The sequence below is a fragment of the Drosophila elegans genome, unplaced genomic scaffold, assembly GCF_018152505.1.
Source record: "Drosophila elegans isolate 14027-0461.03 unplaced genomic scaffold, ASM1815250v1 contig_476, whole genome shotgun sequence".
In the NCBI taxonomy this organism is placed as follows: Eukaryota; Metazoa; Arthropoda; class Insecta; order Diptera; family Drosophilidae; genus Drosophila; species Drosophila elegans.
The window spans coordinates 14126454-14147707 of NW_024545863.1; the positions used below are offsets into that span (position 1 = coordinate 14126454).

The following is a 21254-nucleotide window of genomic DNA, read 5'->3' on the forward strand; positions in this document are numbered from 1 at the left end:
ATGATTACTATATCGAAGCCAAAATATTTAAACTAGCTTTGAGTTTGTAAAATACAAAATCTAGCAGATATTTTATGATTTTTAAGTTTGCTTAGTTTTAGAGTTTTAGGTTACAGGGAAGTTAAAGTTATTAATATGTGATCAAATTATATTTTTTGATCTTGTGAGCGAAACATTTTGTTTCAGATGGAGTTGAAAGCATTGTTAGTTCTTGGTCCATCTTTGATTATCTACACATGTCCCATAAAGGAAATCTGAATACAAAAAATGATAGCCTAATTTCTCTCAGTGCCGAGCAGACGCTCCAGCAGAAACCCAGGGTTCGTCAGTTCCAGCAAAAATACATAATTGTCTCTCGTTTGGACGACTCGAAAACACAAAAGCAAATAGGCTCCCGTCATTACGATAATAACAGGTCGGGAACAGGGAACACAGGCCACTTGTGGAGTGGAACCGGCAACCGACGATGCCGATGTTGGCAGGAGGAATTTGATCGCGTCGTGAGCGTTAAATAAGCGAGAGTCGGGCCCCTGGCTTGTCGAGGGGTATTACCTCAGGAAAGGACAGCAGGAGTTTGAATACATTATTTTCTTATGAAGCAGAAGACATTCCGCAAATGCTAAACAAATAATAAGACAGCAAGCCGGGTCGTCCCATTAAGCATCTTATTTTGAGAGGTTCAATTATTTTGCAAATGTTTTGTTTTTTTTTTTAACTTGTCCCTTAGAAAATCAAAATACGAACTAAGATAAAATCAATATGCAAAAAGTCATATCTCTGCTATTTAATTTGGCCATATATATTATTATTCACATTTAAAGAAATTCTTTTCATTAATGTTTAATAATCAGAATAATTATGAATAACATATTATAGTGTACTTAGAAAATGGTTTGAATAACTTCAAATTGACGCTGATTGTGGATTGGTGATCTAATTATTCCACCATATATAGACATAAGTAAACATTTTGATTACACGGCTAAAGTTTAAATCTCATTCGCTTTTCCATTATTTTACTGATGTTGTAGCATCAATTTACACCTGCCTATCACAGAAATATACCTGTATAATACTGACGTCATCTTAATATGAACAAATGCACAATGTTGATTATCATAAATATGCATATTGTGTGTGGGAAGGGGTATGGTATATGGTTTCAGTGATATAGTAGATGGTCATCTATGAAATCTTAACTCGCTCGGCTTTTTACGCGTTGGCATGTTGGAAAAGTATCGGGTTTCTGATTCGGTCTTTTTAAATGCCGACAAACACTGTGGAATTCGGTCCATTTAGAATGTTTTCCTAATTCGCTATCTGAAGAATTCTCAGAAGTTAGGTGGCTGCTAGCCAAAAATAATCTCGAAATAGCAGTTGATCTAAAAAAAAGTTCAGCCCTTTTGCTACTGCATTTTAAAAATTTCCCACATTCTTGTCAGATGAAGTTAATAAGCTGTAATTGTACTTGATCTCTGTCCTTTCTGTTATGTCTGAATGATTGTCCAGTTGACAGGGACCCACTTGGGTGGTCATTCATCCTTGAGAACTCTTCACTCGCATTCTGTGTGAATCTGCTGCAATCCGCTATCAGCAGCAGACTTCCTCTGAAACCCTGAAGCTGACGAAATTCCTGGCAGAGCTGAAAACCAGTTTAGCATCGTTCCATCATCTTCTTATCCTGGGCAATTCTTTGAGATTTGTTTGCCCCTTAACGAGTTCCTGCCTTTTTTTATTCATTGATATTCCCGCTGTCGCACTTCTACCCCCGGTTTTAAGTTTCATAAGCTAATTTTCGAGAGTTCATTCAAAGAAGATAAATCTGAGTAGCGTGTGTCCCTTAAAGTTGGAAGAATTTGTTTGGCCTTTGGGCTCTAAAAAGTCAAATCGACTTATCTGTTTGATTTGATCAGCGGTGTTTGCTTATAAAATATAACAGTCTCAAAACTTTTTACTTAAGAGATTATTTCTACTATTTTAATAATTTATTTTTGTGTAAAATTTGTCTATAATTTCTAAATTATAATTTATAATTATATTGTTTTTAGTTCAAAGAGATTCACATTAACTAAGATTTTCTAACTTTTTAAATTTTTTTTCCGGTATTATTGTTAATTCAAAAAGCACTAAGATATTATTAAACTAGTTCATAAAATTGGTTTTAGAGCACTTTATATTTATTTGTATAATATTTTTTAATTGTTCAGTTTGGCTTATAAAATATAAGTTCATTTTCATTTTAGCAAACACTCACAACTATTTTTAAGCCCAAACTTATAAATTCGATTTACAGACAACAACTTATCCTTGGAAGAAGTTAACTAATGTTGCTTATTTTATAAATATTTTTAAAAAATATAACAAACTTCACTTTATTTATTTATATCTTTGACTAATAGATCCGAGGGTCATCGGCGGCTTACCTCCTGGATTTTTGTGCATATTCTGATTTCTTTGTAACTGTCTGTGGTTCCTTTTAAAAGTTTGTTTTGGATGGCGCGCGTTTACATTTAACCGACGCGATTCGAGCGAACGTGTCTTGTGGCACATTTCTAAGCCAACTAAGCGCCGGCGGTAGCAGGATTCGTGCTTTTATAGGCGAGGACTCGGGTCCACGGGTATGGTGCGCACTGGGGACTCCTGCGCCGTCCGGCACGGAAGACTCATTGGACAAGGCGCCGTCGCCGCCGCCGTCTGAAACTGAATCGAGCTTACGAGTCCTTCTTGGACGCCGACGCCACTCGTCCTGCTCCTGCGTCCTTCTGACTCATTGGCAGTCCCTCGCCAGCCATTCATGCACCAAACTGGCACTTGTATGCAGATGTACATTTGTCGCTGTGGATATTCGAGTTTATTGTCTTTGCCATCCTTTTTTGTGGCGGGCACATTAGATGTTTTGGTTTTTGTTTGTTTTGGTTTCTGGCTACCGGATCCAGCGACAAATTGGGAAAGGAGTTCTTTCATGTTTTCAAATATTTCTATAATTGCATATTTTTTCATTCATTTTATATAATTACAATAGTTGGTTAAGAAATATAATTTTATATGAATTAAAGAAGAAATGAAATTACACTAAAACTAACTAAAAGCTTAAGAAAAAATGAGCTTCTCATAAGCCGAAATTAATTACGACCTTAGCAATCGAGTCATTGCTTATCTTGAATAATACATAAGCATAACCATTATTAATAGAATAAGAAATCCTATTTAATTGGAAGAAATTGAGGGACTGCAAAAAACACAACGAAGTAAGTACATAAATTTTTAGTTGGCGTCACTAGGCGGTCTGGTCTAGTCGCACTGGTGTCTAAGCTGAAACCTATCTGCGCGCCATTTCGTTTTTCAAATGTTGGCTGCCAGCGGCGGCGACGATGGCGACTGGCGGCCCAAGTTGGTCTAAACCGCACAGTGAGCCCTAGACGCAGACACTCCGATGGGAAAGTGTGCACGACCCCGTCGACCCATTGGCAAGCAGAAGAGAAATCAAAACATCGACACTCATTAACCGGCAATTAAGTGGTTAAATTGTATGTAACGAGGTCAAAACCTGAGTAAGTTGGATATGAGTGGCATGACTTTAGTTTAGTAAATCGTCAAATAAGTTTTTTATCTTTTGTTAATATTCAATCGTTAATTTAACACACACAATTAAGTTAGATAGGCTTAGGAATCACATTAATTTACTTATTAAATTAAATACTTAAACCATTCGTATGAGGATCTTATAAACATAATATTAATCATACGACATGTAATCTAAATCGAATGTTAATGAACCAAGTATTGTTTATGTCACTACAAAATAAAAAATATTCCCTGTAAAATGACAAATTATTCAAAATGAAGCTAAATCAACACTTGTTAGTCAAAGAAGTGCAAACTTTACTAAAAATTTACTTCGATCAAGCAGGTGAAAGGATCAGTTTAGTCCAGTTGTACCACCAATAATTCGGGTTCGTTGGTAATAGTGTAAAGCAGATCCCCGCCTCCCCCCGGCTTACCAATCGGGGTGTCGTCAACAAAAACAACGACCAGATAGACGCGACAATAACTCGTCATCATCGACGCGCCGGCTATTTTCGCATCTAATTGTGAGAGCAGCGGCGTTTGGGGCGCCAATAGTGGCAGTGGCAATAATAGCGGCGCCCAGTGGCGCACACTTGGCCCGTTCGCAAATCAAAGTTCTGCGTATCCGCATCCGCTGTGTCCTGGTCCTGCCCAGAACTGCGGCACTGTCTGCTCCGCTCCGCTCCACGGCAGCGGCAGCGGCAGCGGCAGAGTCCTGTCGCGGCTGTCGTCGTGCCATTCTCGCTGTCGCCGAAGAAGCAACGACGGCGACTGGTCGCCACAATCGTCTGTCTAAGTCTAGCCTTTGGGTGCACTCGGAAAAACTGATTGAAATTTGGGAAAGAGCCGTACTTTTGGCGCCCAGTCGATTGCCTTTCTACTCTTCATGTAAGGGGCATTAAACATATTCATAGAGATTTATGTATAAATAAACTTAAATTTCATAGTCCATATTTTTTCACACTTTACTTTAAAAACCATTGATCATTGCCTCATTGTTGGTTCTAAAATCTCTTTCAAAAATTTTTTTTACAAATACAATTTCTTATTTGGTTTTAGAATTCATTGAACATAGTAAAAAGAAATGGTTTGTCATATATAATATCATGATTAAAAGTTCTTATATTTTTTTTAATTTTGTAAAATTATAAAAAAATATTTCAGAATAAAAGGAAACTTACTAAGCTTAGTAATTTGAATAGCTGAGTGGGGCGATACATATGTAGATAATTGCACAGATATTAGCAATTAATCGATGGGGTCCACTTTGCACCACTCTTTTAAATAATATAGCTTTTAAAGTAAAATATATTTAGCACCGAGATGTTTGATTTGGGGTTCCGTTCTGGCTCATGTAACTCTATATATAAGCAATTTGTAAATTTTGTATAAATTTTTTCTTGAGTGCACCGAATGCTAACTGCCCGCAGGGGGGTGGGAATGGGTGCGTGGGCTTCGCTTCGCATCCCTTCGCGTTGGGCGGACTATTGCCGACAAGTTGTCGTCTTGGTGACCGTCGCCAGTGGTTGGCGTCGCCGACTCAGAAATTTGCAACAATTCCCGAGCGCGCCGCCGCCACTTGTTACGCACTTTGGCGCCTCCGCACAACAAAATGTCCCTTTACGGACAGGCAACTGCCGACACTTCGGCGCTTGATTCTGCGCCAAAAACAAAACAGACAGACACAAAACACGGTCTGTCACCGCTCCATTGATATTGATGCGATGGCCCCCACTCAAAGCATAATGCGCGTATGTTCCTATATGAACATATATAAGTTAATAGAAATGTAATTGTAACTATAAGTATAATTCATTCAATAGATAATTTAATTGTTCTTTAATTGGTACAACCTTCAAGTGATAATCCTGAAAGTTGGAAACATAAAATAGGAAAAGTGGAAAAAAAAATGGTTGAGATCACCACTTTTCTTCATAGTTCAACAAGAAAAAAAGTGAAAGTTAATGCAGTTGTCTATTAAAAACCTCTGTTTTAAAAACCATTATTTGAAAATATAATAACCATTCAAAGTTTAAGACTTAAGAAAAACTGCGATATGATTTCGGTGTGTTCTGTGAAATGGTATGTTTTATTTATTATACTCCTTGAAATTAAATCAATTTTAAAAGTTTGTTTTTCAATCTGCCAACATATTTAAGTTAAATGTTTGAAGTGTTTGCTTGTGATAAATACAAATTAATCTACAATAATTATTGTATATGCGTTTACATTCTTATACAGCTATCGTATTTTGACTCTTTTTTTGCTTAAAAAGCATAGTTTTTGATGTGCATGCAAAACTCCTGCAATCGAGTGCTAATTTCCTTCAGATACAAAACATGAATTTCAATAAAAAGTGACTTAAAAGAACATTGAAATGATAGTCGATAAAATTAAAAACGAAATAAAATTAAAATGCTACACAACGGATTCTTACAACAAATATCTCTCCGTTGCGTTACAGAAGTGTTATGAAAATTGCAGTTTTCTAATTTCAAATTTTGTGTTTATGTGTTAAACTAATTCTTTCCGACCATCGGATTTTCGTTTAGGTTTAAAAGTCAAAATGTATCACAATTTTGATCATTTTGTTTTAATAAACACGTTTTCGGCTGCACCTCTCACAATGCTAATTATTTAGTACACATTTATGCTGAATGTCTCGATTATATTTTTTTTAATGGGTCTTGCACAAATTTGATTCAATAAAACCCAAAATGTATTATAGTAGAAATTTTATAAAACCGATATTTACAAATACCAAAAATTAAGTTGATATTTATGGTTGCATGTTTTAATGAGTATGCAATGGATTGCGCATAAATATCGGTGCTTAAAAATTGTAAACGTAGTTATTATATTCCCTTTCTAATCGGGTACAAGTTACCCAGTTGTTTATTTGATGACAAAAAAAAAAGAAGAAAATTACCAGAATGTTAATTTACACATAAGAGGGTGGATTATTCTTTATAAATCTCTGCAGAAAATGCCGAAAAAGTACTCCTTATCAAATACGAAATGAAATAAGTATGTACAATGAGCAAAACCTACCATTCGATATATTATTTATAAAACATGTTATTCTCTCTCTCTCTCTCTCTCTCTACCTCTCTTGTACAGTGCACATAATTTTGGATAAAAGAACGTTTCTAACAAACTATTATCAAAATTTATTGACAGTTGAGTACTTTCTCCATTCAGTGTGAGATTTGTATACCCTGTAGCAATATTTTTTGTGTAGTATGCGTAAAAGTAAACACGGTCGTACATATGTAAGTATTGGATACATAATTTATACAAACATATGCGTAATTGAGTAAAGCAATGAACTCGGCTACATAATTTCACATTTATCTCGATCAAGTGAAAGTAAAGTCTTGCGAAGCAACCTAGTCAATTTGATGCCTAGCTTCGGTTATTAATGCTAAGAGGGCATCCAGTTTTAGATCTTTAAACCGTCCAAAGTGGTCCATAAGCGGATGAATCGCATCCGACTCAATGGCGGCCGAGATGGTCTGGTTCTGAATAGTGCGGTTGAGGCAGGACGCCACCTGAGCCAGAAACTCACGCCACTTTTGCCTGTTCTCCTCGCTGAGAGTTTCGTCAGTTCGGGAAACGTAAATTTCCTCGGCGCGAAGTATCAGGGCAACCAGCGAAAGGATGCCAAACTGTAAATCATATTTTAATTGGGTTGCCTATTACATGGAAATTAGGATTACTTACGCGACTGCAGAATATTCCAGTCAGTTTCTTGTCGTTCAGCGTAATGCCAGCTGAAATGCCCACTAGGATGTCGAAACTGGCTTTGTTTATGTGTTTCTTGAACTCTGGGTAGAGCGCGTACAAGACTCCTTCAACGTCGTCCTTGTCCTTCTTCACCACAGTCTGCAGGGAGCAGAAGATTCCGCTCCACACGATCCAGCGAATGCTTTGATTCTCAATGAAGGGCATAATGCGACGAAGAAGTATCTGCAAGGAAAATATTATTTTAGTTATAGCTTTGATCTTATAAAGCGTTTTCCAAAGAACCCAAGTATATGTTTAAAAAAATCTAGAATAGATTGTCAACAAATTATTATGTACTAGTTATTAGTTTAAGTTTTGTGAGTATAACGCTTTTTTTTAGATATATGTTTTTAATTTACCCTCTAAAATGACGGATTTTTTCCCCATTATTCACCCTAACAATATATACATATGCATGGTATTCAGCTCACCTTTCCCTTGCGCACATTCATCATGGACACCACCTTGTCAAAAGCCAGACCCGCCTTCAACTTATTGACCAGTGCAGCGTTTGTCTCGACCTCATAGTTAAACTTGTTCTTCAGCTGCGGATTCATGGTCTGCGGATTGGCAGCTTCGGCGGCCCGCTCTTCGGGCGTTTTATTGGCCATCTCCAGCTGTTCGAGAGCCGCGATGCGCTCGGCCTCTTTTTTCTTTTTCAGCTCTATGGTGGCCATGACCTCGGGGCTCTCCAGATCCTCCAGCTTTAGCAGATAGCGGTACAGCGTCTCGATCAGAAGCAGAATGTGTCGGGACTTGCGCATGCTGCTGGGATTAACATCATGGCTCGCTGACGGAGGCAGCGGAGTCGAGCTCGTGGAGGAGGAAGTAGCGTTGGCATCTCCGCCAGGATTCGACTCGCCACTCATAATGTCCGCATCGATGATTTTTCGCGGCGCTGTCACACTGCCGTACTGCAGTTTTCCCAACGAGTTCTCAAACTTCAGCGGCGAGAATATATAGCCCGTCAGGTTGTTGTTGTTGCCACCGATGCCACCTGACCCATTGTTTGTGCTGCCTGCCGTGCTGTTGGCATTCTCCGAGTTGCGACGCTCTCGTCCGTGGCCATTGCGAGTGCCATTCTTGTTGCCCAACTGCACGAGTATGAGCTGCGCATGGCCGCGTGGCTGGGTGAGCGGATGGTTCAGCTGGTTGTCCTTGTGCGCCTGGCTGTTGCGCATCTGCCCGTTCTGCTGGGCTTTGCGCTCCCTGAACACCGTGTAATAGTAGTCGTCGATGTACGGCGTGTCCGTGTTCAGCTGCGAAAGCTGTATTCCGATTAGCCAGTGCTTATCGCGCGTACTCATCAGGTTGGCATACTCGTCGTATTCGTCCAGTGGATAATTCCCTGTGCCATCCGGACGTCGCTGCTGCTGCTGCTGTTGCATCTGCGTCTTCTGGCGATCGCTGGCCACCGAACCCGCCCTGCTCTGCTGCATCTGGCGAGCCACAGCAGCCTGCTGGAGAAGCGGATGATTCTGCTGGATCTCCTGCACCAGCCGCATGTTGAACATGTTGTACATGGAGTTCGGTTGCTGGCCTAGTAGACTGCTGGCCGATTGCAACGGGTGCGGCGGCATTCGCGGCGCCTGCATCTGGTGCGGATGGGGTGGCTGCATAAAGGCCGCCGGATGCAGGCCAGCGGCGCGCATCGCATTGAAGCTCGGATGCATGGCAAAGTTGTTCAGAGCCGTGGGCAGGGCATGCGGATTGGGTAGGGGGCGCTGGTTACCGCCGGCCAGTGGAAAGTTAGGCGGCATGTGCTGCGGCATTAGCGGATGCTGCGGCAGTGGCGGCATATTCCCCGGCAGACCTGGCGGGTAAATAAACCCGGGCGGCACTCGGGCGCCACCCATGCCGTTCAATTGTTGCTGCGACGGCGGTGTGGGCAGTAGCTCGGGCAGTGGATGGGGACCGGGAAAACCCATATTTGGCCTGGGTGGAGAGGTCTGCGGCGTTCCCATAAAGCCAGGAGGGGCTGTAATGAGTGATTAAAAGGTGTCAGACTTTATAGACGCAGAAATCTCTTTTAATCTGTATAAGACACTCAATGAAAAGCACTTAAAAAAACGTTGATTAGACACAAGACTTCGAGATAACGCAAATTCTACTATCAATTCCTTTAACTCAATTAAACGTTTAGTTTTTAATGTTAGATTATATATATATATATATTAGATACATTTTCTATCTTCAATCAGTTAATTTCAGTTTAAAGGAAACCGATGACTTTTCATTTGATTATTTGACTTGGTCAAGTTTAAAATTTCCAAACACAGGACCTGATTAATTGAGTTTTAGAATTGTTTTTAAAATGCAAAAAAAGGATGCACTGCCTCTTAACATTTATACTAATAAATTTGTTTTAAAATCTGTTCAAAACTAAATTCATAACGCTTTACTTTGAATTTAAATATTCTCACCCTTGTGCTGCGTTTGCTGCGATTGTTGTTTCTGCTGCAGCTGCATTTGCTGTTGTTGGTGTTGCTGCTGCTGCAACTGCTGCTGATGCAACATGGTTGGTGTGGCCACATGCTGTCTGTTTCCCAGGCTGAAGTCGTCGAACATCTTGCGCTCCGCCTGTTGCTGATTTTGTTGTTGCTGCTGCTGCTGCTGTTTGGGCATAGCTTGCTGGATGATCATATTGCGTTCTATGTCCTCGAGGGTGGTGATCTTTGGGCCAGCCTGTGGAGGCAGGTGATGCAGTGGAAAGTTGGCGTTGGTCTCCGGCGGGGGCTTCATCTGGTGGTGGTGCTGTTGTTGCTGCTGCTGTGGCTTGAAGGCGCTGCGCATCGGCTCACGAAACAAAGGTTGGTTGTTGGGAAACGGCTGCGAGCCCCAGACGCCCGAATCCAAGTTGATTCGGTTACTCAGACCGCCGGCCTCGCTGTCTGCGAACGTGGACAGGTCCATGTCGTCCAGCTTCATCGAGGAGAGGTTCAGCTCCAAGTCCGAGTCGCCGATGTGGCGCGACTGTCGGAGGGGGGCATTGAACGGGGCCGGAGTGGAACCGCTGGACGAGGGCGCCGAGGAGAGCGGGTTCCCGTGCCGCAGGAAGGCACCGTTGCCGTGGCTGGCAAAATTAGTGCCGCCGCTGGAATCCGCTGGTCGCTTGCGCACTCTCTCGCCATTCTCGCCCAGCCGCACCATCGTCTCGTGGGCCTCCTCCCAGTCGCCATTTATCGCCGATCCGAAGGTTTCGTCATTGAGGGCATCGTACTCTGCCTCGCCGATGCGTCCATCGCCGCCGTCATCGTCCTGGGGAAACAATCAATGCAAGTAAATTAGACATCCGAACATTTTACTGCCCCCGGTGGCCTTCATTCCCCCTTCTTTGCCGAGTGAAAAGTTAAAGTGTGCGTTGCGCACATGCCGCCCCGCCTGCGGCTCTGCCTTCTCGGACATTCCCGCCGCAGCCATGATCATTGCTTACCGGTAGATTTGTGTCAAAGCTGAAAAACGAGTCATCCATGGCGATAAAACTATTGCTTTACAAAAAATTATCATGACTTGTCAGTGACAAGTTGTCACATCACCAGTGTGACCAGCGCGGCGTGGGTGGTTGGGTAGCCAACCATCGATAGATTATATCGATTGTTGCTGCACGCATTATTATCGAAGTCCAATATCGGCGCGAATCGTAAGGAAGTATGAATATAACTACTCGCTCAGTATAAAAAATATGGACTTGAAGTGTACCAAATCGTGTTATTATTCCCAGATTAAATTATATTAATAATGACTTTATCATATTGCTGTTTTAGAATTTTTGGAATATGTATATTTATACTGAATGGAAAGTCCTGATTTTAATTTAATGCCGCCTTAGTTTAAACAAAAATATATAGCTTTTTGTTTTATTTTATTGTTTATTAATTCATTCTGAAATGCAATTTATAAATACCCCTTTCCTTGCAATCGATATTTTTAACCAGTTCCGCGATGCGGAACCAACGAACGCTAGCGCATCTCTAAATACTGGTTCCTCAAGATATCGCTTCGGAACTTATTAAACCAGAAAACCGAACATGAAGAGAAAAACAAGCGAGATTTGGGGCTTTTTCCGGGCCGTGGACGACACGTTTGCGCTCTGCAACATCTGCAAGGCGAAGCTGTCGTACAAGACGACCACCACAAATTTGAGTAAGCACATGAACAGGATGCATCCCACGACGGTCCTGCAAAACAACAAGTACAAAATCCAGGGCCAACGAAGTTTTGCCATGGACAGGAACAAGGGAAAGCCTCGGAACGCGACGCAGGAGATGATTATCCTGGAGTTCGTCAAGAAGCATCCGCGGCTGCTGCAGAACCCGACCTGGGAGACCAGGAGTGATCTGGAGTTACTGTGGGAACAGCTGACCTCCGATCTCAATCGCCACGGGCCGCCGCGAAAGGATGTGGCCACCTGGAAAAGGGTGGGTTTACTTACGCTATTTTCCATATACCCTTTTCATACGATTTTGTTATCTCAGGCCCTAAAGGACTGGAAGAGGTTCATCCTGAAGAAGGTGGAGAAGAATGAGTTGCACAACGTACCCTTCGGCACCAGTCTCAGTTCGTCGGAGGAGACAATAGCCACCTTGTGCCGCCTAAACGAGGATGTTAGTCAAATAATCATGAAGGTTTCCGACGATGAAATGCACGATAATTCCACCAACGAGTTCGACGTGGACGATGTGGAAGACGTGGTCCCCGAAGACGATTGTGCCGCTCTTCAGACCTCCGCCGAGTACGTTTACGAACCGGAGGAGAGCAAAGTGGACATAGACCCCCTTTATCTGCAGTCGAGCAAGAGGGCGGCATTGGCCAGCAGTCGGGTCACGGAGGAGGATGCGACGTTGCTGGAGAAGATCAGCAATAACATTGGCATGGTCCACGACGCAGCCAGCAGCGCTCATCTCGCTCTCAATGAGTTTTTCGTCCTGTACAAACAGAAGCTGTACGAGGACAAGCGTCACCACCTCGCCATAGAGCAACTGATGGCCGAGAAAATAGAAATAAAGAAGAAACTCCTGGAAATCGAACAACGAAAGTTGTCGCTGAAATGACGGGACTCACTTACTTACGCAATAAAGTAATAACAAAGGTAGTTTTAATAACCTTATCATTAAATAAACTAAGTATTTCATTAAAATGTTGCCTAATATTATCATTAATTTGCTTTAAGGCCCCCAATTCATACAATTAAATAGCTTTCTTAAGTTTTATTTCAGAGATATTTAGCTGACTTGCAATTGTTCATCATAGACTTCCTTTAAGATTTCCTTGAATTCCAAGGGATAAGATGCGTCGCTCATCACAGCATCGTAAACATATTGCACGTCCTTTGGGAAACGAGACTTAAATGAAATGATTGAAAAAGATAAAGCTCATGTTGCTTACCGATTTTGTTTCTTTTGAAGCGGAAGATTTACCCTCATCAGGGTCACTTAGTCCGCCCAGATCTCCGCAAGCTATGAAAGGGACCAGTCGCCGGTTGACATCTGATCCCGTTTTCTGCGCCAGCAGGCGGATATCATCTCTAGCCGGGTTGATCACTTGTGGAATGTAACCATCGGGCAGGCAGAAGTCGGAGCAAACCACAAACGCTTCAATGCTCGAAGGGCGGGAACTCGGCGGCTTGTAGATGTCGAACTTTTTAAAGAATATCTTCATCTGGGAGCTGAGCAGCCAGGTGGCGTTGCCCTTGAAAATCTTGGCCACAAAAGTACCGCCAGTTTCCAGCACACAGGTGGCAATGCTGAGGGCAGCCACTAGCAACTGGTGTTGCATGTACTCGTCCATCTCGTGGACGCCAGTGACATCAGGTGCTCCATCGCAGACCACCAGTTGTGCCTTCTCATCTCCGCCAAAATGACCGATGATGGCTTCTGCGGTGGACTGTTTTGTGATGTCTCCCTGGAGCTGGATTATCCCACGTATAGGAGCCATAGCCTGCAGATCTACGGCTATAATCTTCACGGCGGCTTTTTCGTCGTCCGTTTGGCAGGGATCATACAGTTTCCGGGAAAGCACTTGCGACCAGCTGCCGGGAGCGGCACAAAGATCCACGGCCCGCTGGACTCCTGGTTACAAGGATGTTAAATTTACATGGTTGTTGAAAATCGGAAACCGTTTGACTCGTACCATTTAGAATGCCGTAAGCCTCGTCCACGTGGAGCAACTTGAAAGCACTCCTGGCCCTCCAGCCCTCCTCCTTGGCCTGTCGATAATATATATCACGTTTATCCTTAGAAGTTTTTCCCATTTTAAAATATCTAGGGTCAATTATAATGTATCTCCCATGCTGGGATGAAATATTAGAGATGGTACATGTGGGGAACTGGTTCTTTATTTTAGCATATTGTGTAAAAATACTAAATAAAGCCTGAAAAATATAGCTTAGGATATTCCCTGTGCCGGTTATATGCTAAATCGTAGCTTATTTTAACCACTTTGTTGCCTGTTCCGTTCCCTTAAATTAGATTTTTAATCAATTACAAAACTTTACTAACAAGAAGCTGTCAAATTCTGTATTAAATTATAATGAATTTCCTAAATCAAAAATAGTATATTTTGTCTAGAGAAAAATGCATTTGAAAACATCAAACGAAATGGAGATGGATTTTAGTGGACTCGCAATACGGTCACACTTCTTACCGCGAGAGCTTTAAAAAGACGCATTTATTGGAGGTTTTTCGTGATTAATTGCCAAATATGCATAGAATTCCCCTGCATATGGTGGCTGACCCTTGCCCCGAGACCTCTGAATATGTAACAATGTCCAGGGTCATGTGTCCGCGCAACCTGATGTAAGTATCAACACGATTTGATTCTCGACCACACCGTTTTCCAAATGTTGTGAAATATTGCTCCTCCTGAATGAGGACTCTCTAACCAGTCAATTAAATCCCATCTAACAATTGCATTTATCCGGTTTGCAGAGAATGTGAGCTGTTCTTGAAGGTTTTGCGAAAGGAAACCGATGCAGTTTTTCACAACTTTTCCGAGAGTGCTCAGACGTCCCTAAATGTTTCAAGGAAATGTATGAACATGAAAAACCGCGATGTGCTGAAGAAGGTATGTGCATCCTATTTTCGGTGGTTATTCGTACTGTAATCCTTTCTCTCAGACTTCCCAGAGTCTGGACGAAATCATATGCCGCGCACCCAGCGGAACCACTACATTCGTTGACGCGATTTTGGCCCGGAGTGTCATTTATATGAAAAGTAACCAGCACGGCGTAGGTAATCTGTAAATAACTTAGATGAATATTGTTAACAATCCTGTTTCATTATTAGGTTGCCTGCGATGACCTGTTATTTTATGAGGCTTTGGACCCAGCTCTCAAGACAACAGAGGGAACTATAGTCTCACAGATCCTTTTATGCATATGTCTCTATATGGTGCGGGAATATGAAGCATCAAAGGATAAATTAGCTATGTTAAAAGACCTGATTGGTAATATTTACAATATTATTTTGTTTTGCTAAAAACGTAGTAATTTATGTATTTTGTTTTTTATTTTTTTTTAGGGAAAACGCCCTTATCTGATAAAAGTGGTGAGTAAAAGTAAATTTGTTGCGGTTGTTAGTCCTACACTCCCAATAATTTATACAGTCAAAGTAAGAGGCCTAAAATGCAATTAATCCAATCTTATAGAAATCGCCATGTTCCTGTCTCTATTACAACAATATGATGAGAAAATCAACCAAGCTAGGAGGAATGTTGAGTTTAGCCAGAAAGTTCAAAGCAAGACCATAGTGCCTTTTGAGGGACATAAGCTTACAAGGAAAATACCATTTGCCAGCAAAGCTTGTGAATACTTGTAAGTAAAGAATGTTTGCCTTGTTGAATTTGTAGTACATCTTCTGTCATAGCGAAAAAGAAAAATGTGCCGGAGTTTTCGCTTCGATCGACATTCCCAAAGGAGAAATTGTTGTGGTGGAAAATCCAATTTACTTCCAATTCAGTGCTCCATTTATAAATTGCGATATGTGTGGATTGCATCGGGAACTGCTCTACACCTGTGATAAGTGTCGTTATAAAACCTATTGCTCAAAGCTGTGCATGGAAACTGATTCAGAAGTGCATCAACTTGAGTGTTATGGATACAGAATTGGCCTAATACCTATGCTAGAGGCTTCGATACTGTTTCGATTGTTTCTTCAATCAGGCGAATATATACTTCCGGCTTTAGTCGATTTTGCGATGGAGGGCGGGTATGTAAAGTGCCAATTATCGGAGTACTTATAATCACAGTTGTATTACCCCGAAAACAGAGTAATAAATGATTCCCGTGACGCTTGGATCTTTATACAGGAGCACGCTCAGGAAGAGGATAAAAAATACAACATTGTTGGGGAATTTCTTGCCACACCGCCTGATTACAAACAGCTCACGAAGGAGAAGTATCTCGAAGTTGTAACTACCGCATTCCGTCTGTCGGTTTTTATTTACAATGACACAGACCTTACAGATAAATACTTTTATTTGCTGGCTCTACAGAAAATAGACATAATTAATGTGATGGCCGCGATTCTTTTACGGCTCGCTGGCCACGTTCTGTTAAAATCTCAACGAGATGAGCTGTACTATCCGAAACCCGGAGAAGTCATGAATGAAACTCATGAAGAATTCTCAAAATGTGATGCACTACCGATGCCAACTGACCGCATAACCGCAAATGCCTTTAGCTACTACGGAATAAATGCGATATCAGATTTCATAGACTGTTATCACAACCTACACGACAGTCTACCTGAGGTCGAAAATGAGTTGCAAGAGAAGTCTTCTAATGATAGTCCCATGTTTTTGTTTGCTGATAGGCTTCATTCCATATGCATTCAAAAATATGAAATCGAAACTATTGAAGATCTCATAAGTGCGGAAATCTTACCGACACAACAAGTCGTCGAAATTCTCGATATCTTTAACACTTCAAAACGTTGTCAATTAATGACAAGTATTGCAACATATTTTCACCTATTTGTTCATCAATATTTTAATAAAGTTGCAAATACCTTTCAACTTAAATGTACACTTCGTGCCACTTTAAAAGCTTTCAAACAGGACTGTGCGACAGAAAATGTTAAAGTCATGTGAGTTTGTGCCTTTTTAATCTGTTTATTTTTTCTAAAGATAATATTATATTTTCAGATCGCTACCGAGAGGAAAGTGTGTTGGAGTTACTGCTAAAAATATCGTTGACGGCGAAGAGTTAGTGATATGCTCTGAGATTGTCAGGCATCATGATCCGAACTTAATGTTGAATTTAGTACAATGTCGAGATTTTAATTTTCTTTCAAATTCTTATCATGGGAAATCAAGTGTAAGTGTTTGGTTGTATTTTGAGACCGTATAGTTAATATTTTTATTTTATTATGCTTTTTAGTTTGAAAACAGCCTTGGCCCTTCTCCTGAGTTTTTACGACATAATAAAGCATTCATATTCACAATTAACAACAGACTATCAACTTGGAAACAGTCTACTCAAGGTTTGAATGATATTACTGATATTACTTGATTATAAAGTTCACTAAGTATGTATTCATTTCAGATGAAAAGCTACAAGCTAAGTTGACCATTTTATACGGCACCTACAATAGCTTTCTTGACTTGCATTGCCCAGAAAAGGATGAGATACGTTTGATAGGAGTACTTAAATTTTCTATGTTTTTGGCCATAAATGGTTTGTATTAATTTTTTTGAAAATTGATGTCTTTTGATTGGGACTAGTTTTGTATCTTTTTTAATTAAGGTTTTTTGCAACATGCAAGCGATAATATTATGCACGTGGTTGAGTTGATTGAATTGGATGATATCTATTTAAAAGATGTCGACATTTATCGTCAAGCCTTTTGTGTAATCAAGCGTATTATGGAACAATATATTGACATCATGTGAGTTAAAAATGCATTATGCATTAATCAAACAAGCTTGTTAATTACTTTCCATCTTTTGCAGGATTGATTGCTCGGATTTAAGTGGGAACTATCCCAAAATGTTGCTTGGAAGCTGTTCACTGATTTTAAGAAGACTGCAGCTTCATACCGAAGCTTTAATTGATAACGAAGAGGCTTATTCATTATACATGGAATATAGTACCTACCATTACAAATGGAAGACAATACTTAACTCTTATATTCTAATGCCACCAGGTTTAAGAAACTTTTTGGTAGACTCCAAAAATTAAGGTAACTTGTACTGCAAATGGAATATTTGATTATCCTGTTAATTCTCACTTGCCAAAACAACCGAAAAATATTATGTTTTTGTTATTATAATATTATTAAAAACGCATTCCAGTTAATTTAGGTTTAGGTTTAGAAAAAGGCAAACTGACTATTTGATTTAGTTTTCGTTTAAGATGAATCAACGTTACATATTTCTAAAACTATTTTGTTTGATGTACTTAACAAACATATATTAAGAAATATGAGTCATAACACCTTGCTTAATGCACCACATAATGATTAGGCTTTATCTGTTTTCATTGTTCATGCCGCTGGCAAAAATAAAACTACCAATACTTTATCTTTTTATATTAGCTGCACGATAAGTTCATTTAATAAGAACTCGACCATTGTACTTTTTCTCGATCCGTAAACACGTTCCGGTCGGCTTTATTTGTTTTTGAAAATTCGGCCACAGTTTGAGACTTCCGAATATTGGAAATTATGCTCACATATTTCTGCACGTTCTTCAATCTGGGCAATCATACCGAGAATTTCGCGAGTCATTATCACGTCTCCGGAGCATGGAGATCGTGCGGGCCAGCAACTGGCGGAGTTCTATATATGGGCGCCCAGTCGCTGGTGCTGCATTGAGTTCTGTGGTGTCGTCGGTGCTATGAGAGTGTTTCTGGTGGTTTTGAGTGTGCTGGCTGTGACGGTGGCCATTAAGTGTCCGTATGCGGCAATCGAACCCTTGGCCAGGTCCAAACGGAGTGCTTTTGAGATTCGACCAAGTGTCAGTGATGGAAGCTTGGATGCTCTGATCAAGGACTTTATGCCCAAGTACAGTGCCAACAATGTGCACACCACTTGGGCTGAGCCCCCGCGTTTTGGTCCGCATCAGGCTTTAAAATGTGGTATTCCACCTCGAGACTGCTTAAATGATACGCGGAATCTGCAATATCGGAGTATCGATGGTTCCTGCAATAACCTGTTGTATCCTGACTACGGAATTTCCGTTTCCCGATATGGAAGACTTCTACCTCCACGGCAAGTGGAGCAGGCTCCGAATGCCCGGTTGATCTCCTTGTCCCTGTACGGCGAGGAGACAATAAACGATAGATTCCGCACCATGGCGTCCATGCAATGGGGACAGTTTGTGGCCCACGACATCAGCCAGTTGAGCTTGCAGGGAGCTCCGCGGGATTGCTGTGCCGAGCCACGTCATCCGCGCTGTCAGGTCATCAACCTACCGCGTGGAGGACCCATCGCCTATCATACGGGCCAAACCTGCCTACACTTTGCCCGCAGTGTGTCTGAAGCGGATGCCATTTGCCCCAAGAGTGAAGCACCCTATCCCGAGAAGTTGACGGTGGCCACTGCCTACCTGGACCTGTCGTCGGTCTATGGAAACAACCCCTCGCAGAACAGGAAAGTTCGCCTGCTCAAAGGCGGTCTCCTGAAGACAAGCTACACGAATGGCCAGCACTGGTTGCCGGTGAGCCAAAATGAGAACGGCGATTGCGGGATCAAGAGCGAGTGCTACAGCGTGCCGGACATTAGGAATCAATTCTCGCCCACCATTACCCTGCTGCAGACTCTGCTGGTCCGGGAGCACAATCGCCTGGCCGAGAACCTGGCGCTGATTAACCCTCATCACGACGACGAGCGCATCTTCCAGGAGGCGCGCAAGATTAACATTGCCCAGTTTCAGAAAATCACCTACTACGACTGGCTGCCCCTGGTCGTGGGTCGCACCTACAGCTATCTGAACGGTCTCATTTATCCGGTCGAGCCAACTGAGTACGTGAACGACTACGATGAGACGGTTAATCCCGCTGCCTATGCGGAGTTTTCGGCTGCAGCCTTCCGATATGCCCACACCCAGATCCCCGGCTGGTTCTCGTAAGTTTTTCTTGACACAACTTAGGCTGAGATACACTATAGTTCATTGTTTTCACAGGTTGGTGGCCCCAAATCGCAACTCCAACCAGACTATGCGCCTCAGCGATTACCTCGATCGATCGGAGACCATCCGCTTGCTGAATACAGCCGACAACTACGATGCCATGTTGAGGGGTTTGGCCACTCAGTGCCAAAAGCGATCGGATGGGAATATCGATCGGGAGATCAAACACTATTTCCACCGCAAGGAGTTCGAGGAGTACGGATCGGATCTGAAGTCTATAGATATTCAGAGGGCTCGAGACTTCGGACTGGCCTCCTACAATGATGTGCGAGAGTTTTGCGGACTGCGACGAGCTGTGGATTGGGCGGATTTCGCTCACGAGATTCCGGGAGAGGTAGCCGATCAAGTTGGTTATTGTAGTTCAACTCATTGTAATGTGTGTTTCTCCAGAAAATATCACTATTGCGTCGCCTATATGCCACTCCGGATGATGTGGAGCTGAGTGTGGGTGGCTCCCTGGAGTACCACGTCCCAGAGGCTCTATTCGGACCAACTCTATTGTGTGTGGTTGGAAAACAATTCCTGAACACGCGACGCGGCGATAGATTCTTCTTCGAGCGGGAGAATGCTGTAGGGTTTTCACGTGGTAAGTAAAGAATCCTAATATGGCAGAACCATTTGCAAATCTTATTTCCGCAGCTCAACTGGCGGAGATCCGTAAAGTGAGTCTGGCCAGCTTGTTCTGCAACAACGCCAACTACCTGCATCTAATCCAGCCAAACGTTTTTGTGTTCCCAAACTCACAGTAAGTTCAAAAATATTTTTTTTTCTTAACATATGTTATTGAAACACTGCTCTATTTTTAGTAATTTACTACTCAACTGCAATTTTATCCGGCAAATTGATCTTAGCAAATGGCAGGATCTCAGACCTGAACTTGTACACTAGAGTATAATACCTGTATCTAAACCAAATTGGTCAGCCCAATTTGTATTTTAGATGCAAACACTTTTATTTTCAACATTTTCATTTTATTTTTCATCGACTATTTTAAACAATATCACAACGAAATAAAGTGTTTTTGGACTTTGTTTAAAAATAAGTATGGCAACCTATGAATTCTATTTCTAATATACATCCCTTGATATATACGAAAATGCAATTACTTAATAAAAACAAAAAGAATTGTTTAAGATAAATTTAAACGTTCTTGATAAGTATATATAAAAATACATTTTAATATTAAAATCCAATTTTGTTGTTTTATATTTTTTTTATTAAACATAATTCTATCAGACTCATTAACTCACACCCAATTTACGTTTCTTGTGTAGTTTCCATCACCCCAGATATAGTATCAATTAGTATAGATACCGGGATACCGAAATCGGTTTCTTTGGAAGTGGAAGATATCATCCGATCTGGTTGATCTTCCACTGTTGTTGGTGTTTCTGTCGTTTCTGGGTTGATAGTTACTGGTACATCGGTCGTTGAATCTGCTTCTGAGTTCTCAAAATCATTTCTGCTTGTTGGTATTTCGTTTGGTGAAAGTGTTGTATATTCCGACGATTCAGCTAACTCTGTTGAAGTGGTCACCGGAATATCGGTGGTTGATAAGGGTGTCATCTCCTCATCCTTTAATGTACCATTTGTGGTTCCTTCTTCTGGAATTTCTGTAGAGATTTTTTCCAACTCCTGAATGGATTTTTCCGTCGTTTCGAATTCCTCTGTTTTCTCAATCTTTGCGGTTTTTGTTTCAACAGTTGTAGTATCAATATCGACAGGTGTCTCTTCGGTAATTGTAGTTAATAAGTTAGGATCTTGACTTTCTTCTT

The 21254-nt window shown here is 41.4% G+C and overlaps 5 protein-coding genes across 6 annotated transcripts; 3 read left to right on the top strand and 2 right to left on the bottom strand.

Annotated features, from left to right (window-relative positions):
- Positions 1–5627: 5627 nt before the first annotated feature.
- LOC108148334 (protein PAT1 homolog 1) lies at positions 5628–10910 on the bottom strand. The gene is made up of 5 exons (XM_017275336.2): positions 10787–10910; positions 9777–10611; positions 7785–9331; positions 7291–7536; positions 5628–7235 (listed from the first exon to the last, which is right to left on the bottom strand). Exons 1-5 carry the CDS (start codon positions 10823–10825, stop codon positions 6957–6959), a joined length of 2946 nt encoding a protein of 981 aa, XP_017130825.1. The 5' UTR covers positions 10826–10910; the 3' UTR covers positions 5628–6956.
- Positions 10911–11318: 408 nt separating this feature from the next.
- Positions 11319–12490, top strand: LOC108148401. The gene is made up of 2 exons (XM_017275433.2): positions 11319–11771; positions 11829–12490. The coding sequence occupies exons 1-2, from the start codon at positions 11382–11384 to the stop codon at positions 12402–12404; spliced, it is 966 nt and encodes a 321-aa protein (XP_017130922.1). The 5' UTR covers positions 11319–11381; the 3' UTR covers positions 12405–12490.
- A 55-nt stretch (positions 12491–12545) lies between these two features.
- LOC108148402 (putative tRNA (cytidine(32)/guanosine(34)-2'-O)-methyltransferase 1) lies at positions 12546–13659 on the bottom strand. Its single transcript, XM_017275434.2, has 3 exons — positions 13483–13659; positions 12739–13421; positions 12546–12680 (listed from the first exon to the last, which is right to left on the bottom strand). Exons 1-3 carry the CDS (start codon positions 13601–13603, stop codon positions 12576–12578), a joined length of 909 nt encoding a protein of 302 aa, XP_017130923.1. The 5' UTR covers positions 13604–13659; the 3' UTR covers positions 12546–12575.
- Positions 13660–13988: 329 nt separating this feature from the next.
- On the top strand, positions 13989–17945 carry LOC108148393. Of its 2 annotated transcripts, XM_017275419.2 has the most exons (13): positions 13989–14147; positions 14280–14415; positions 14468–14578; positions 14637–14796; positions 14871–14897; positions 14998–15163; positions 15216–15557; positions 15618–16436; positions 16495–16666; positions 16730–16832; positions 16895–17026; positions 17096–17237; positions 17302–17945. In XM_017275419.2, the coding sequence occupies exons 1-13, from the start codon at positions 14053–14055 to the stop codon at positions 17528–17530; spliced, it is 2634 nt and encodes an 877-aa protein (XP_017130908.1). In that variant the 5' UTR covers positions 13989–14052; the 3' UTR covers positions 17531–17945. The 2 variants fall into 2 exon arrangements, with proteins under 2 accessions (XP_017130908.1, XP_041565471.1); XM_041709537.1 differs by lacking the exons at positions 15216–15557; positions 15618–16436.
- A 62-nt stretch (positions 17946–18007) lies between these two features.
- Positions 18008–20566, top strand: LOC108148394 (peroxidase). Its single transcript, XM_017275421.2, has 5 exons — positions 18008–19415; positions 19474–19813; positions 19870–20065; positions 20119–20224; positions 20286–20566. The coding sequence occupies exons 1-5, from the start codon at positions 18187–18189 to the stop codon at positions 20365–20367; spliced, it is 1953 nt and encodes a 650-aa protein (XP_017130910.1). The 5' UTR covers positions 18008–18186; the 3' UTR covers positions 20368–20566.
- Positions 20567–21254: the final 688 nt, after the last annotated feature.